An 18,229-nucleotide genomic window follows, 5' to 3' on the forward strand; every position below is an offset into this window, starting at 1 on the left:
TTGCAACTAAGTGTCCTAACTGATTTGCCAACTCTCAGGGTTGGTGAAGAATAAACAAGTTAATGAAGTATGGGAAGTGTTTAGCTGTCATGGAATGGCAGAGGCCATAGATTAGGTGAGAGGGACCCAGCCATTGGCAGGAGCAGGAGCAACAGGTGGGCTGCTCAGAGGGCATGGCACCTCGGTGGCCAGGGGTCCTCAGCCCTAGAACCTCTTGCCAGGTCCTGTTCTTCCCAGTGGCAGGGCCTTGTGGGCAGCCTTCCATCCCTGTGTATTCATTCATCCCGTAAATCCCCAGCACCTGAGGTCACCTAAGAACGTCTCTGTTCTCTGCCCCTGGGGTTATTCTGAGCAGCACATATTTAGGCATCAGAGTGGATGCATGATAAGGTTTACTCAAAGCAAGCAGTGAAGTCGGATAGCTCATATTAGTGGGAAGGACGGCCAGGAGTGGGAGTTGAGGGGTTGGCATTATGGGATGAGTGTCCAAGGTCAGTGTCACGGGGTTGGTGGAGGGGGCGGAAGATGACCTGGCTGATCTGGCCAGGCATGGTGTAGAAGACGAGGAGGAGGAAGATGGTGATCAAGGCCAGCAGCAGCAGCAGCACCAGGATGCGCCAGTACCGGCGTAAGATGAAGAAGACAAAGGTCTTCAGTGGGTTCACAAACCAGTTGAACGAGGTTTTGGGGCGGCTGTGTGGGGAAGGTGGCGTCAGAATGATGAGGAAGCCCCTGGGCCGCCCCCAGCTCCCTTTCCTCAGCCCTGGCCTGGACTCCTGTGCCCCCCAACTCACTTGGGCTTCTCTAAGGGCTCAGGCTCCTTCCGCCCCTTCCCCACTGGCCGTTTCTCTGCCTCCTCCACAGTCAGCAGCTCAAATTCTGCCTCCACTTTCCCCTAGAAAAGGGGGAAACAGAAGCGAAGCTCTTGGGCGGGCTCAGGCCTGGCCCTCCGCTGGCCCGTCCCTGCCCTGGCTGCACCCACCGTGAGGATGTACATGTTGCCGCCAGAGTCTGAAAATTCTAAGTCTTCTGGCCGGCCCTTCCTCCTCTTCCTCCGCCTCTTCTTGCCAGCCTGCGCCTCCCGCTGCTCCCGCTCCTCATCCTCCGGCTCCCGCAGCTTCACTACAGGCCACCAGCCCCGCAAGCGCCGGGTGCGAAACAGATTGCACCTCGGCCCGGTCCCGTCCTGGGCCAGCCGCACAGAGCAGAGCTCGGGGCCCTGGGCCCCACGCACCATGTCTGGTAGCTGCAGCTCCAGGGAACCTGCAAGTCCAGAGCTCTCCGGGTTAGGCAGGAGATCAAGGTGTATCTGGGCCAAGGGGGAGGAGGCGGCACAGCAGGACACAGTCAGGGTATCAGACAGCTATGGACCACACACCACAGCCCAAACGTCAGCAGCTGTCAGACCCTGATGAAACAGGGCCAAGGACCGGACCAGATTGCCAAAGCAGGGTCCACGGGCCATGGAGTCAAGAGTCCAGAGTGACCTGGCTCAGGTCAAATCAGAGGATTGAGTCGGGGACTTTGGATGGGAATGGAGGTTATGGTGCTCAGGGCTGAATAAATTCAGTAATTAGGCCAGAACACAAGGGTTAGTGACCTAGGGTCTGAAACCCAGGTTTCAGTGTTGGGTTCGAGAAGAGAACCTCAGGCCAGTGGGGTAGGGCCAGGGGGGCAGGGGCAATGAGGGCAGTAATTGGGGCTAGGGGTTGAGGTAGGAAGAAGGCTAAGCAGTACCAAGGAAGTCGTTGGCGGAGATGCGGTCATAGTCCCAGACCTGCAGGACCAGCACAGCCGGCTGCCGGAACTCAGCCTCCTCCAGGGCGAAGGGTCCGGGCTTGCGCCGGACGCTCACCTCCCGCTCCGTGGGCAGGTAGTCGAAGCGGAATACGAAGCGCCAGTTGAAGTTCCCCTCCCCAGTCAGAGAGTTGAAGTGGACGTCTGTCTCCTGCTTGTCGTGCTCCAGCCCCTTCACCCAGCTGGAGCCAGGGGAAAGGTGCAGGTGGAGGGGGTGGGCAGCAGTGCTGGGACCAAACCCAGAACTCGGCTCCTCACCCAGCTTCCCCTTGGCTCACCCAGCATGCCAGTCCCTTCCCCCAGCTCCAGGCACAAGAGAGGGCCTAGGGGACAGGGCTCTGGCTCAGCGCAAGGGCCTAATAAGCCCCTGTTTGCTATCTCACCTCAGTCTACAGCCATCGGCCCAGCCCCACCTGCAGGCCTACCTTTTCACGTAGATGTCACTTGACATCTCTCCAGTGAGCGGGTTCACATCATCCAGAACCACATCTTCCGTGTTCCAGATAATGACTCTGAGCTCGTAGCTGGGGGATGTATTGGGAGAGGGTTTTTAGACTCATGAGAGGGGTCCTGAGAGGGGCTGCAGGAAGCGGGAAGGACCCCGGCCAGGGCCACTGACATTCACTGAGCACCCGATACCAGCTGGGTGATCAGGACATCTGTGTTCCCTTAAAGGGACAGCCCCAGGTATCACCGACTCCCCTAGCCACAGCGGATGGCACCAGGAATGGTCTGCTGACCCAAGTTGGGCCAACAAGTTTCTCTCCCCCATAAATTTGGAATCAGAACCCTGAAAGGTCGAGTTGTGTATCAACAGAAGCAGAGTTGGAGGCACTGCAAGCCAAAGTGAGGTGCAAGCTGAAGTTTTAGGGTACAAAAGAGAGAAAGCCAGTCTGCAGAGAGAAGTGGGTGAAGGAGCGACAGAGTGGTGATGACAGCACATGCTCCTCAGGGACAGAAGGAGGGGCTGCAACATTCTTGATCCTACCCCAAATAGCCCTGTCCTTGACTGTCATGAGCTTCCTGGATATCTCTGGTTTTCTCTTGCATCAATTTCCCCTCATTTGTTGACAGCACCCTGATTTTCTGTTGGTGACCCCTACCCCCATGCCCACTACTGACAATCTGTGTGATTCTGGTGGGGCAGACCCACCCCTACCTGGCTGCAGAGGTGGGTACATCACCTAGGATATCACCTAGGACTGGCCAATCAGCATATTACAGCCCCCTGACCACAATGTTTGGTTCAGGGATCAGCATTCAACCCAAGCTGGTCCAATGAGAGTCAGCCCTGAGACTTTTGCTCTAACTAGGAAAGAGGTGTTTATTTTTCTACTCAAGTAGTCTAGTTGGTAAGATGTAAGCCCAGCACCATTAAAAGGCACCTTGCCTCCGGACTGCAAAAGCCTGCTTGAGAGTGACACCAAGGAAAGCAGAGCCCAGAGGTAGAAAATGACAGATTGCTGACATCTGAAGTACATACACCCCACATAGAACTCCACTCAGACTAGCTCAGGTAGGAAGGGGGTGTATTGGTATTTGAACCCTTTCAGGTGCAAGTGACAGACACCAAACTCACAATGGCTTATGAAAAAAAGGGAATTTAAGGGCTCTCCTAACTGAAAAGCCTAGTTCAGTAGCCTCTGCCTGCTTTACTGAGGGCTTCGGTTTTCAGAAGGGCCCTCATAGGGCAGTCCAAGATACACCCACCCCATGGGAGGAGAGGGCAGGACTCTCTCTCACCTGACTGGCTGCCGAGGCTTGATGTCAACCGGGGGTGGAGCAGGCACATCCCGAGGGAAGATGTCAATCCACATGTGAAGTGATCCCTGGGGACACAGGAAGAGGCTGAAGGGTCTTGCTGGGGTCCCCACCTCCCACGACAGCCCTGCAGCCAGTGACTATGCCTTGCCCCAGGTAGAGAGAAGAGCTGGGGTCAAGAGTGCACAGTCGGGCAGATCCTAGGAGATGAAGATGAGGGTAGAATCTGAAGTGAGGGTTCCAGGGTTGAGGTTAGGTTAGGGGTTCAGGGATGAGGCCCCAGAAGTGGAAGGTTGAGATCAAAAGTAAGATCTGGTGTTCCCAATGTCCAGATCCTAGGGACCTGGGGTAGAGGTCAGGTTGGGAGCGCTAGGTCTGAGCCTTGGTGGCCCAGAGTGGGTGGGGATCCTGCAGGACCAGAGTTGGGGGTGGGGGGGTGGGGTCCAGGATAGAGGTCCAAGACTGGAGTGGGGATACTGGGGACCAGGATCAGAAGCCAGAATCAGAAGTGGCAGAGTGGTGCCCAGGTGGAGGTCTTGGGGAAAGGGCATCCTGGGGCCCCAGGGTCCAGGACCAAGTGGGAGTCCTGGGGTTCTGGGGTTGATTGCTGAGCCCTCCTTCACCTGCAGCAGCCCCGGGCTGCGGGGATGGTAGAGGGGTCGTGTTTCTACGTGCTCTGGTACCAGCTGGATCCCAAGCTCTGGCATCTCCTGCCAGCGCTGCAGCACCAGCAGAGCCTGGGCCTCCTCAGAGACCTCACTTGCCACCTTGGGGCACCCCCCACCTGCAACAAAAGGTGTGTGAGTGTGGGTTCCACAGAGTCCCCAGGCCTCCTCCCTTCTTCCTCACACCCCTCAACAGAAGCTCTAAGTGGAGGCAGCCGCTGCGTTAGACAAAGCCCGTGGGCAGGATGGCAAGTGCACAATGCACAGAAAGTGGGAGGATGCTGCTGTAACAACTTTTGCCAGCGAAAAGCCAGCAGTGAGGGGGACAGCGGTATTGGAGGGGCTGTGGCCTTTACACAGACCCTGTTTAGAGACAGATCACCAGCCATTTATGAGGCATGAGCTCAATTCTGCAGCCACATCCTGTTGTATGGTATCCCCTATGGGCCAATCTGTGTTCTGGGAATTCAATTAGCTAGGGTTCTGAGGGTCCACTTTGGCTTTTGGGGATTTCACACTCACCAACAAAGACCATTTTCTCCCCACCATCCAAGAAGCTCGTCCTTACTCGGCCAAACTCACTCCCTCTGCTTGCAGAAGGAGGGGGCTCTTTTGGGAGCACACTAGACTGGGCACCAGGGGGCCCCTGTACCTTGTTCTATCACCTTGCTCCCTCTGGACTGTCCAACAGAGAGGGGCTGGTACCTGGCAGCATGGTCTCAGGCGATGTCAGAAAGACTTTGCTGCCCACCTTGACAGCCCCGGCTCGATATTCAGGACTGGGGAGGCCACAGCGTTGGCACAGACCCGCCAGGATCTGCGAAGGCCGGAATGCATCACGCCAGGCATTGTACCCGTCCCTGCGGGCAAAAAAAGGAAGATGCCTCTGCTGGGGCTGGCATATGGACACAACTGGCCACAGGGGTAGGGATGGGGACCCTTGAAGACGTGGGATCCAGATTCATAACTCCAGTGGAAGACAGATTAATCCTTGCTTATGGTACCCATGAAAATCAAAGATGTATGCCAGGTGCTCCTATGAAGGAGATACTGATATTATTACTTTCATTTTGCAGATGAGGAAACTGAGGCTCAGAGGGGTCAAGTGACTTATGAGCTACATAATTCCAACTCCAAAGCCCAGGTCTCGACCACTAAAGCTCTAACGTCTTAGTCACGGGGTCCCCTTCTGTGAAATCAGAGAATCTAGAAACACCAATGGGAATGTGAACTTGAACATCTTTGGTCAGACTCAGAATGGCTCCTGAAGGCCTGTCAGACTCACACGTCATACTGGGAGGCCAGCCCACAGTTTGCCCTGTGGTGGCTGTAGAATCGATTTTCCAGATCAATGTGGGTCTCCCCGATGAGGTCGTCAGAACCCACAAGGTCATGATCAAACACAGCCACTGTCAGCTCCGGTTCAGCAGGGAGAGAGATGCTGAGCTCCAGGACCCTGGCCAGGAGGAAGAATAGCTGAGGCCACCTCTATGCCCTAGGAGGCGGTCTTGTGGGGGTAGGGGTGTCAGGGGTCTCAGCAGCCTCTGACCATTCTCCCACCATCACCACGCCAGCTGCCTGAGTGGCAGCCTGTGGGCCACAGGGTCAGATGATAAAGTCACTCCCCATTCCCAAGCCCGGGGCCCAGCCTCACTCTCCAAAGATGGGGTTCAGCTGCTTAGGGATGTAGCGCTCCTTGGAGTCCTGACGCTCCTGGCCAGCGCTCACCACCACGTAGGGGTCTGCTTTGCCGTTGGGGTCCGCGGGAGCCAGGTTGGTAGCCTAGGGGGACCGTATGGGGTGGAACTGAGAGAAGTGTCATTGTCATGACCCAAGGTTACGCTTGCTGGACCTAATCTCAGATTAAGTGTAAGCAGGAAGTTACCAAGCCAATAAGCATATGGCAAGATGCTCAAAATGCTTAGTCATCAGGGAAATGCAAATTAAAACATGAGCTACAATTTCAAATACACTAGAATGACTAAAATAATAAAGACTGACAATACCAAGTGTTAGTAAACGTGTAGAGCAACTGGAACTCTCATATGTTGCAGGAAGGGGTGTAAAAAACACTAAAAGTATATTGCTGTATATAAATTATACTTCAATAATTTATATATGTTATGTATTTACTAAATTATATAGTTATCAAAACAGAAAAAATGTAATATATACAGTTTAAAAAACATGCAAACTGGTGCTGTCTATTGCTGAGGGATGCATATATATGTAGTAAAAGTACTTTTACCTTTTTTGTGAGTGATAACCACAATGAGTTAACTGAGAGACTGGACAAGATGACTTTTATTTTCTTTTAAATGTATTATGAAATACATAAGAAATGCAAATAGGCATAATGAAAAATATAATGAAACACTGAAAATTTGTGGAAAGATGTATAAGAGCTTTACTATCCAATTCATAACTTTCTGTATAGTTTGACTTTTATTTTTTACAATGAGCATCTGTTACTTTTTTAATCAAGAGTATTTTAACTAAATAAAAGAATCACACAATGTGCATATATGCCCAGCTTGTTAAATAAAACACTACCAACAAATGGAAGCCCTCTGAACCCCTTACCTGATTTAATTCCCTTTCCATCCCTGAAGTAGCCAGAAGCTTTACTTGGGGTTTATCACTCACAAAAAAGGTAAAAGTACTTTTACTACATATATATGCATCCCTCAGCAATAGACAGCACCAGTTTGCATGTTTTTTAAACTGTATATATTACATTTTTTCTGTTTTGATAACTATATAATTTAGTAAATACATAACATATATAAATTATTGAAGTATAATTTATATACAGCAATATACTTTTAGTGTTTTTTACACCCCTTCCTGCAACATATGAGAGTTCCAGTTGCTCTACACGTTTACTAACACTTGGTATTGTCAGTCTTTATTATTTTAGTCATTCTAGTGTATTTGAAATTGTAGCTCATGTTTTAATTTGCATTTCCCTGATGACTAAGCATTTTGAGCATCTTGCCATATGCTTATTGGCTTTATGTATATTTTCTTTTGTAAAGTGACTGTTCAAACCTTTTGCTCCACCATTGAGTTTTTAATTTGAAATATTACACTTTTAATTTCTAAAAATTCCATCTGGTTCTTCAAATTTGCTCTTTACTTTTATTATTTTTTATTTATTTTTTTTTATTTTTTCCGAGGAAGATTAGGCCTGAGCTAACTGCTGCCAATCCTCCTCTTTTTGCTGAGGAAGACTGGCCCTGAGCTAACATCCGTGCCCATCTTCCTCTACTTTATATGTGGGACACCTGCCACAGCATGGCTTAATGAGCGGTGCCTTGTCCGCACCCGGGATCCGAACCAGCGAACCCCGGGCCACCAAGCAGAACGTGGACAATTAACCGCTGTGCCACGGGGCCAGGCCTGCTCTTTACTTTTAATAGTCTCTTGTTTCTTGTGCATTTTAAATGTATTCTTTTATCTCTTCAAACATTTCATATATAGTTATTTTATGTTCTCTAGTCATTCCAATATCAACGACCCTGGGGGTGTGAATCTGCTGTTATTTTTGCTATTCTTATTCACAGCGGCTTGTTTCTTTGTAATTGGGTACTTTTTATCTGGACTCACACTAAGTTAATCTCATCCTGAGGGCCCAGCCTGCAGGTGCTCTCCGCCAGGAAGGGCTTGCTTTTGCTTCTGCCCAGCTTCCTGGGCAAAGTACCAACCTGCAACCACTTTAAATGAAATCCTCCAGTTGAGGTTTGGGGCTCACAGAGATGGTAGGAACTCAGGCCCAGAACTGCACTAGAGCTGGCCTGTGGTCATGGATGCTTAGGGGAAATTTGTCCCCTATAACCAGTGCCAAGTTTCAGACAGGCAAGTTTCCTTGGTGTCCCCTTCTGTCTTACAAGTTCCTGTTCTTGTTCATCCTTATGCCGAGGGTTTAGCCTTGTGGGGCTCCGCTTTACGTGAGGTCTTCCAGTCACACTCCTCCCCTGGGCTTTATCTTCTGTCCCCATTGCCTGTCAGCCATCTATGGGAACGCTGAGGTCTCCAGGGTCAGCAGTAACTGTGAAAGCACTCACTTATCTCCCAAGGTTCCTATGTTAACTCTATCTGCTTATTTTCTTTATTCTGGATACTCTGGTATCCAGATTGGGGCTTTACTGATCCTGGAGAGACTGCCCTTCCCAGGGCTAGCTAATCCTAGAGTTAGTGAACAATGCACCTGTTTTATATACAAACAACCAATCCAGAGCCCATGCTCTGAACCTCCTCTATTTGGCTCTTATTCTCCAGGAAGTAATATTCCTCTGCCCTGATCACCCCAGGGCCAGGTACCAGACAACTAGAGACAGGGAATAGTCCCTGTACGCCAGAACCCACAGGAATTATTCAAACTAACCAATCCTAAGCCTGCTTACCCTGCCTTGTCTTTCCTGCAGGAACCACAATAAGGGCTCTGCCCCTCACAGGCCCCTCGCTCCTTCTGCCTCCTGACTGACCCTGGTGCTTCCCTGTGTGGCTCTGCACGGTGCAGCATCCCCCCTCCTCTTGAGAACTGAAACAAACAACAGACTGTCCTTTCAATGACAATGGTCTCCTGATCTGTTAGCCTCACCATACATGGCCACAAAGAAAATCCTGGGTACACTTTAAAATAGCTCCTGCTTTTACTTCGGGTCCTGCCCAAAATCACTTACTTTCTTGGAAGCTCAGCATTGCATTTAAAAGATTTTTTTCCCCAGTTTTATAACATATCTTTATGAAAGATGTTTTAAAAATTTTCCCCAGCATTTTTAGCTTTTGGTGAGCGGTGCAAGCTTTAACCCTCGGGGTGGGCCCTGCCACCTTGAGACACAGACTGGGTTAACCCTGAGCTCTGCTGAGTGATGTCCTCTCCCCGCTCTCTTGTGCACACTACTTCATCTGCACAGCTCTCAGACACTCTTCCAGCCTTCCTGTGGTTTGCAGTTTAAATGCTCTGATTTCATAATTGGAAGCCGGATTTTTGTTTGTTCTCTTTGTTTTGGGATGATTTTCAAGAAGAGGAAGGCGAAATCCTCTGTTGGAGCCATCTTCCACAAACTGAGAATCATCCAACTTGCTTACTTCATCCAAATTTATGTTGGGAGCTTTATCCTTGTGGATACATCTTGCTGCAGTTTTATCCATTTAACTGTAGTATTTGTTATATGACTGACACCCTCTCTCTCTCCTATTTAGGAACACTAACACTTTAGGTTATTTCTAAATTTTTTATTATTACAAATAATACTGGAAAGAGCAATTCTTATCTGTTTGCTTATACATACATGTAAGAATTTCTCGAAGATTATTTCTAGAAGTATACTTACTGGGTATTGGCTATGAGAATCTTTCATCTTTTTAAATATTGCCAAATTGTTCTCTAAAGTTGTTATAGTAATTTACATTCTGTGGCAGGCAGAATATTGTGCACCCTCTCCCCCTCCACCGCCCCCTGCAAGATGTCCAAGGACTCATCCCCTGAGTTTATGGATATGTTACCTTACACGGCAAAAGGGACTTTGCAGATGCGATTAAATCAAGAGATGGAGATGGAGATGAGATGGAGAGATTGTCCTAGATTATCCAGGTGAGCCCAGTGTAATCACAAACGTCCTTATAAGTGAAAGAGGGAGACAGGAGAGTCAGAGATTTGAAGATGCCGCCATGCTGGCTTTGAAGATGAAGGAAGAGGCCATGAGCCAAGACACACAGGCTGCCTCTAGAAGGTCAAAAAGACAAGGAAACAGTTCTCCCCAAGAGCCTCTAGAAGGAATGCAGCCGGCCAACACCTTGATTTTAGCCCAGTAAGACCTGTTTTGGACTTCTGCCCTTCACAACTCTAAGACAATAGATCTGTGCTGTGGAAGTCACTGAGTTTGCGGTCATTTGTTATAGCGGCCACAGAAAACTCACACACCTTCCCACCAGCACTGCGTGGAACTCCACAGCCTCCCCAGACCCCATCCGGTAGCACTGCTAATCTTGCCAGTTGAAAGGAGGAAATTGCTTTCTCACGATTTCAATTATTTGCATGTCCTGATTACTATTAAAGTTTAGGATTTTTTATATGTTTATTGGCCATTGGAGTTTCTTCTTTGGTCAATTGCCTTTTCATATTTTTTCTCAATTTTTCTTTTCTTTTTTGTCTGCTTCTTATAGGTTTGTAGGAGTTATTACGCATATTGCAGACACTAACCGTAAATTGATTAGGCATAGGGCAAACACCTTACTCCTGTCTGTGTCCAGTCTTGTCACTTATTTTAAAGTTTATGGATGCCCAGAAGTTTAATCTCAGTGTAGTCACATGTATCATTTGTTTCCTAATTTATGGTTTGTACTCTTTTGCATATTAAGAAAACTTCCCCCCACCCAAGATCATAAAGATATTTTAATATTAGCTTACAGTTTTGCTCGTTATAATCAAATATTTTATTTTGCTGGATTTTTATGTGAATGCTGTAAATTAGGAGTTTAATTTTATTTTTTTTCCACATGGGTAAGAAATTTTCATGGGACCACTTCTAGAACAGTCCCATTCCCCACCCCCAACTAATCTGCAGTGCGAACTCTGGTATAAATTTCCATCTAAGTCTGGGTCTGGTTTTTTTCTTTTGAGGAAGATTAACCCTTAGCTAACATCTGCTGCCAATCCTCCTCTTTTTGCTGAGGAAGACTGGCCCTGAGCTAACATCTGTACCCATCTTCCTCTACTTTATGTGTGGGATGCCTACCACAGCATGGCTTGATGAGCGGTGCCATGTCCGCACCTGGGATCTGAACCGGCGAACCTGGGGCAGCCGAAGCAGAACGTGTGCACTTAACCGCTGTGCCACCGGGCTGGCCCCTGGGTCTGTTTTTTTTAAAGATTTTATTTTTCCTTCTTCTCCCCAAAGCCTGCTAGTACATAGTTATATATTCTAGTTGTGGGTCCTTCTAGTTGTGGCATGTGGGACACTGCCTCAGCGTGGCCTGATGAGCAGTGCTCTGTCCGCACCCAGGATCCAAACCAGTGAAACCCTGCACCACTGAAGCAGAGCGTGCAAACTTAACCACTTGGCCATGGGCCGGCGCCTGGGTCTGTTTTGTTAAATTTCTACCCTGTTGCCATCTTTCCCCCCACTGCTCTGCAGTGCCAACTCTGGTAAAAATTTCCATCTATGTCTGGGTCTGTTTTAAGTTCCTACCCTGTCCCATTGGCCTATTTATCTATTCCTATGCCCAAACTACACTGTCTTAATTACTATAGCTTTGTAATAATTCTTGTCTCCCTACATCGTTCTTCCAAATTGTCTTGGCTATTGTTGGCGCTTTGCTCTTCCATAGAAATTTTAGAATTAGCTTGTTAATTCCAGGGTAGCAGCTCTCAGCTTCATGCCTGGCTTATGGGAGACACTATTATGTACTATTTGAATGCTACCTTGATCTCATTCTCCCTGTTTCCACCCCTTTACCATTCCTCTCTTTAGGTAACCAGCTTCTTTAGTTTCTAGTTTATCCTTCCGATATTTCTGGGGCACAAAGGAGCAAACATGTATTTTCTTATATCTTCTTCTTTCTCACATGGAAGTAGCATACACACTATAGATACTCTTTTGCACTTTGCTTTTTTCATTTTATTACTATGTCCTGGAAATCACTCCATATCATTTCATAGAGATCTTCCTCATTCTTTTTGACAGTTGCATAGTACTCTGTTATACTGTTCTGCTATGTATGGGCATTTAATAAGATTTTATTTTAATGGTCTTCCATTTTTAGAAATTGTATGTGATTATTTTCAAAACTGCCCAGTCATTTTTGATAGCCTCTTGTTTTCTACTTGTGAAATATTTTAATAGTTGTTTTACATTTCTAATATTTGAAAATTCTAACATCTGAAGCCCTTAGAAGTCTAATTCTCCTTTGTGTTGTTTTTTCTGACAATTTTTCCTGATCAATTGTTTTCTTATATATTTTGTAATTTGGGGTTATCTAAATCTATGGAATCTGTGAAGCCTGATTTGGGACCACTTTAAGACAATCTCTCAGCTTTGAGTTTTCTAGACTAAGCAGATAATATAAATTCAAGTGTTAAATCAATGTGAGGGCAAAATTCTAATAATATATTCTCAAAGAAGACCTTTTTTTCTATTTTCCCGAATTGGAACAGAGGCTGAGACAGACCACTTACTTTACAGGCTCCTTTCCCAGTGGGTGGGCTTCCTCTTGCCCACTTTTCATGAGAACAGAGCCCTTCCTGGGTGCTGCTTCATGCAAGGGTCTTGGTTGTGTCTCCAACCCTGGATAGGCTATTAGAAGCCAAGGCTAGGGGTCCAGGGATGGACAAATCCTCTCAAGATAATCTGAGCTTCAGGACTTGTTCAGGGATTCCTGCTGCCTCCTCATTTTGGCCCTCTGGTAATTCCCTTTCTTATGAGCTTGGCATTTGTTTAAAAGATTGTTTATCTAGCATTTCTAGATGTAATATATCAGGAAGTTATTTCAGATGATCTAGTCTGCAATATTGCCAGAAGCAGAAGGTCAAGATGACTCCTACTATCTAATTTATGCATGAAGATGCTTAAATTATGGTAGAACAGTGCCTCAGAATGCTTCTTTAAATTATATCTTAGTCAGAATCCCTATATTTAAACCAGATAAAAGTACAGCATCTGTTCTGTTTCTGGGAGTAAAGGGGCAGCAACCCACTCATTCCCCTCATTTCCTGAGATGCCTTTAAGGAAACTTCAGGGCCCTGCTGAGCACCATATGAAAACTGCAGCAATGGAAGGACATGTACCAACACGTTTGATGACAAGCCATTGTGAAGCTTGACGTTCAGAGCTGTGCTCTTCCTGGAATTATACTCCCCCTTCTATGGGACTAGAACTATGAACAAGGGGTCAGGAGACCTATGCTCTAAATTCTGGTTCTGCCATGAGCAAGTTTTGTAAGCCTGGGGAGTCACTTAACTTTGTGCCTAAGATTTCCCACCTGAAAAATGAAGAAGCTGGACTCTGATCCCTGAGGTTCCTTCCAAATCTTTCAGCCTATAGGTTTCGTGTACATTACCTTGGCTGGAGTTGAAGGCATGCAGAAGTGACAGATGCTCACCTTTACAACATAAACTCTGACCAGGAGCTTGATGGGCCGGTTCTGTGGGATCCCCCGGGAGATCTGGGGCTCAGAGAACGACATTGCCTCTGATTCAGGGTAGATGAGGAAGGAGCCCTGGAGGTGAGGATGAAGGAGGGCAGTAAAGGCCCCGGTAAGAGAATCTTCCACCTGCATCCTCACCTGTGCTCCCTGGTTCCCTCCTCCTTCCCCAAACACACCTTGAACTTGCCCACAAGGTGTCCAGACCCTTCCTCCTCTCCATCTCCATCATTGCCCGCTTGCCCTCGGTACAGGGGAAACACGTTCAGCCAATCTTCGAAGTGGTTAAACTCTTCCTCCAAGGACCTGTTGTAAATCTGAAAGGCAAGGCCCTCAGTGACAGCCCGATGTCCAGAATCCAAGCAGAATCCCCCCTCCCCAACACCCAGTCACCTTCAGGGTGGCGATTGATTTTTTCTGGGACATGGAGCCTTTGACTTCACCCTCACCCTGGTCTTGGGCTTCCCCATCCACAGAAACGAGGTTGACCCCATCTGGGAACAGTGGAAATGCCTCAGTTAGGAATACTGGTGTGGGGGAGGGAAGGAGACAGAAGGAGGACGAGCAAGAAAGCCAAATCTCTTACCTGAATCCCCAGGATCATCCATTTCATCCTCATCAAAGTTGGTCTGAAATCAAAGGGCAGATCAGAGATTCTTCCCCACCCGTCACCTCCTTAATCCACCTTTTCCAGGATAGGGAGTTGGGAAACTTTAGTTCAAGTTCCAGCTGGGTAAGCCACTTGCATTTTCAAAGCTTCAGTTTATCATCCAGTCCTACACTGTCCAAGACAGTAACCACCAGCTACATGTCACTATTGAGCACTTGAAATGTGGCTAGTCTAAATTGGCATGTGCTGTAAGTGTAAAACACACACCAGATTTTTTAAGACTTTAGTATTAAATAAGAATGTAAAATATACTATTATTAATTTTTATAATAGTTACTTGTTGAAATGATATTTTGACATATTCTGTTAAATAAAACATATTATTAAAATCAATTTCACCTGTTTCCTTTTACTTTTTTTTTAAATGTGGCTACTAAAAAAGTTAGAATTACATACGTAGCTCACATGATATTTCTGTTGAGCAACACAGCTTAGATAATGGAGCTAGTGATCCCCAGCTTCTAGAATTCTTGTGAAGATGAGAAAAGATGACTGTAATGAAGCGCTCTGGAAAACTGTAGAGCTCCATGTTTGATGAGCTCCTTCTTCTTGCCATTTACCCTGTTCTGCCCCCACCTGCCCCTGGAGCTCCTGCAGCGATGCATAGTACTTGGACCACCAGTCGAGCTCCTCGGGATCTGGGATGTCCTCCTCCAGCTCTGTCCCTTGATTCAGGAGGCCTCCCAGGGGTACCTTCTTCAGAGGAGCCTGAGGGAGAGAGAACTTAGCACCCCTAACCCAGCGCCACCCCAAGTCCTGCCAGCCCCTTCTCCACGCATCCCCCACCCCCCATCACCTTCAGAAGCCTTTTGGGTAAACTTGTTTTAGCCAAGAAGGGATCCAGGGACTTCTGTCCTGGGAGGAGGTAAATGACATGATGAGGAGGTCAAACAAGTAGAAGTCAGACTCATGACCCACTAGAGAGTCCCCTGGAACCATCTCAGCCAGGAACCAGAGGGACCTCTGTCTGGTGGCCCCTAAGGGGAAGGCCCCTTACCTTGAGGTCCCTTAGGCACGAAGTCCCCTGCCTCCTCCTCTCCTTCCTCCTCAGGGGGATCCTCATGACCACGGAGTGTGAACCGCAACATGTGAGGAACAATGTGGGAACCCACAAGCACTGTGCGGCCAAAGGCTCGGCGCTCAATCACCAGGATGCTGAGTGGGGGCTGCAGGTAAGGCTGTTCCGGCAAGTCCTGGGGGTGGGGAGAGAGGATCTGTGTCTCTGAGGACTGGGGAGGAGGGAGGAGCAGCAGCAGAGACAGATGGGAAAACAACACAGCCAAATTGCATTCTAAGCCCACAGCCCCCTTGTATTATCTCTGGTAAATCATTGCCTTTTGAGCCTGTTTCCCAGCTAAAAAGGGACACAATCCTGGATTGGAAAGATTGTTGTAAGTATCAAATGACAAAATAGAGACAAAAGTACTTTGGAGCCTATGAAGTACTATCAGAAACATGAATTGGTGGTGGTTATTATTATTATGTAAAGAACCAATGCTCAGTTTGCTAATATAGATTTAGAAACATAAAAATATGTATGCTTTTGAACCTAGGAATTCTATATCTATCAATGGATTCTAAGGGGAAAAAAACAATAATTATACTACTGTATTGTTGGGTTTATTTTACATATCTACAACAATTATAGCTGAACGGAAGAAGGAAGGAATGGAGCTATAATGGAGAAAAGCTTATCTATTTTACTAGAACTAAATTAAGTATTAATCTGAAGTAAATTGTAAAAAATCAATATGCATGTTGTAAACCCTAGAGCAACTCCTAAGTAAAAATCAACAAAGGAATTAAAGTAGTACACTAATAAACATCTACTTGATAAAAAAGAAGGCAATAAAGAAGGAACAAAAAATATATGAGACATAGAGGGGCTAGCCTGGTGGCGTAGCGGTTGGGTTCATGTGCTCTGCTTCCACTGCCCGGGGTTCACTGGTTCAGATCCCGGACACAGACCTATGCAACACTTATCAAGCCATGCTGTGGCACCCACATATAAAGTGGAGGAAGATGGGCATGGATGTTAGCTCAGGGCCAGTCTTCCTCAGCAAAAAGAGGAGGATTGGCAGCAGATGTTAGCTCAGGGCTAATCTTCCTCAAAAAAAAAAACAAATATATGTGAGACATGTAGAAAACAAATAGCAAAATGGCAGATGTAAATCCAACCATATAAAAAATAACATCAAATGTGACTGTATTAAACTTCAAACAAAGGCAGAGATTGTCAACTGGATAAAATTTAAGCAAAGAAGCAACTACATGCTGTCTAAGAGATACTCTTTAGTAAGACACGTGTAGGTTGAAAGTAAAAGGATGGGGAAAAGATATGTCATGCAAACAGTAACGGCAGAGAACTGGAATAGCTATATGATCAGACAAAATAGACTTTAAGGCAAAAAATTTTACTAGAGATAAAGAGGGTCATTTTATAAGGATAAACAGATCAATTCATAGGAAGCTACAACAATTATAAACATATACGCACCTAACAACAGAACCTCAAAATACAAGAAGTAAAAAGTGACAAAAATAAAGGGAGAAGCAAACAATTTAACAATAGTTGGCGACTTCAGTACCATATTCTCAGTAACGGATAGAACAGCTAGATAGAAAATCACCAGTGAGGCTTTTTTTAGGGAAGTTTGAATAATACAAATAATGTTAGTTTATTTTGTTGTTTGTTGTTGTTTTTGTTATTGTTTGTTGCCCCCTTGCAGTCTGGAACCACTGTGCTTTGTCCCAGTCACCCCCTCACACGGGCACAGCATTCTTCAGCTTACAAAGTCCTTTCACCAAGATTCTTTCTCTCATTGCCTCCTCATAGCACTCCTGCAAGGAGCCATTTGATATATTTCCTTCAACCTTTTTTCTTTGGTACCTGTTACTTCCTTCTACAAACAAAACTAAAGCAAACTAAAGCTCAAATAAGACAAGTGATTTGACGAGCTCCTAAGTGGCATTGTCAGAATCTGACTCCAAAGTCCATGCTGTAATAATTATAATTTATGCAAAGAATGTATTTTTCTTCTCAGTCCCTGGTATCTCAGAGACTAGGTAGATCACTTCAGACTCATACTTCATGATACCTGGCTAATTCACTCATTCAGTAGAGCCAAGAGAGCACCACCAGTTTATGGATCCATCCAGGAATCAGCAAGCTTATAGCCTGCAAACCAAATGCGGCCCACTGCAAATAAAGTTTTATTGGAACACAGCATACTCATACATATACTTCTTGTCTATGGATGTTTACATGCCACAATGGCAAAGTCAAGACCGTATGGCCCACCAAGCCTAAAATATTTACTAACTGGCCCTTTAGAGAAAGTTTGCTGACCCCTGGATTAATCTAAGATAACCGGCGGGAATTTGCCATCCCACTGCCCTCTTTCACTTCTCAGCCCAACATTTCTTGCCCCCTAGCCCATGCCCTCACCACTGTCAGGTGCTTGACGAGCTCGGTGAAATTGGGGCTCTCACGGTAACTGGCCAGGACCTCGGACTCCACACGTCGCCCGGCCACCTCCAGCACAACCTGGGGCTGCTCCACCTCGAAGAGATGCACACGACCAAGGCCCCTGAGACCCCAGAACAGCACCTGGGGTCGGGAAGTAGGAGATTCAGGAGGCTGCACCTGACAGAGGGGCACTGAGGTGGGGGAGACGGGGAATGTGAGTGCCCAGGGCTACCTCAACACGGAAGTCCCTGAGCACCGGGCGCACGTGAGGGGGCAGGGACAGGCGTCCAGAGAGGGGCTCAGCCAGGGGCGTCAGGTTCTGGGGCTCCACATCACTGGGCACTGAGGGCTGCAGGTGACAAGAGAACAGAGGCCAAAAAGGAATCAGGCCAAAGGAAGGAAAGCCTGGTCTCAGGGAAGGGATGTGGAGAGCTGCTGGTAAAATATAAATCCAGAGGAATCAGACAAGGCTAGATTGGTGGCAGAGGGGTGTCTCAGGAAACAGCCATGTACAGGAGGGGAGGGTGAGTGTCTGAGGCATGAGGATCAACCCACAGCCTAGACTCTCTGGGATTGGAGGTAAACCCAGGGCATGTCTACTTCTAGTGTTCCCTGGAGTCAGGAGGTCCGATGAGGTGATCCCAGGACAGATCTACAGCCTGCATTCTCTGGGGGTAATAGACTTAGAGGGGTCTACGTGGGACATGCCCATATTCTACA

At 47.1% G+C, this 18,229-nt stretch overlaps 1 protein-coding gene across 1 annotated transcript in view; it reads right to left on the minus strand.

Moving 5' to 3' along the window:
• Window positions 1-374: 374 nt before the first annotated feature.
• The window catches only part of FER1L4 (fer-1 like family member 4), a 41,800-nt gene continuing 23,945 nt past the window's right edge, over window positions 375-18,229 (minus strand). The window contains exons 26-44 of the mRNA XM_070248065.1: window positions 17,742-17,858; window positions 17,489-17,650; window positions 15,038-15,233; window positions 14,837-14,895; window positions 14,617-14,748; window positions 13,957-13,999; window positions 13,764-13,864; window positions 13,550-13,687; window positions 13,329-13,445; window positions 5,878-6,005; window positions 5,509-5,679; window positions 4,929-5,083; window positions 4,182-4,342; window positions 3,541-3,626; window positions 2,223-2,321; window positions 1,738-1,979; window positions 983-1,263; window positions 795-895; window positions 375-693 (exon numbers count right to left, since the gene is read on the minus strand). Of these exons, the coding sequence (XP_070104166.1) occupies window positions 429-693; window positions 795-895; window positions 983-1,263; window positions 1,738-1,979; window positions 2,223-2,321; window positions 3,541-3,626; window positions 4,182-4,342; window positions 4,929-5,083; window positions 5,509-5,679; window positions 5,878-6,005; window positions 13,329-13,445; window positions 13,550-13,687; window positions 13,764-13,864; window positions 13,957-13,999; window positions 14,617-14,748; window positions 14,837-14,895; window positions 15,038-15,233; window positions 17,489-17,650; window positions 17,742-17,858 (2,754 nt within the window). The 3' untranslated portion in view covers window positions 375-428. The remainder of the gene's footprint in view (window positions 694-794; window positions 896-982; window positions 1,264-1,737; window positions 1,980-2,222; window positions 2,322-3,540; window positions 3,627-4,181; window positions 4,343-4,928; window positions 5,084-5,508; window positions 5,680-5,877; window positions 6,006-13,328; window positions 13,446-13,549; window positions 13,688-13,763; window positions 13,865-13,956; window positions 14,000-14,616; window positions 14,749-14,836; window positions 14,896-15,037; window positions 15,234-17,488; window positions 17,651-17,741; window positions 17,859-18,229) is intronic.

Source organism: Equus caballus, chromosome 22, assembly GCF_041296265.1.
Source record: "Equus caballus isolate H_3958 breed thoroughbred chromosome 22, TB-T2T, whole genome shotgun sequence".
NCBI lineage: Eukaryota > Metazoa > Chordata > Mammalia > Perissodactyla > Equidae > Equus > Equus caballus.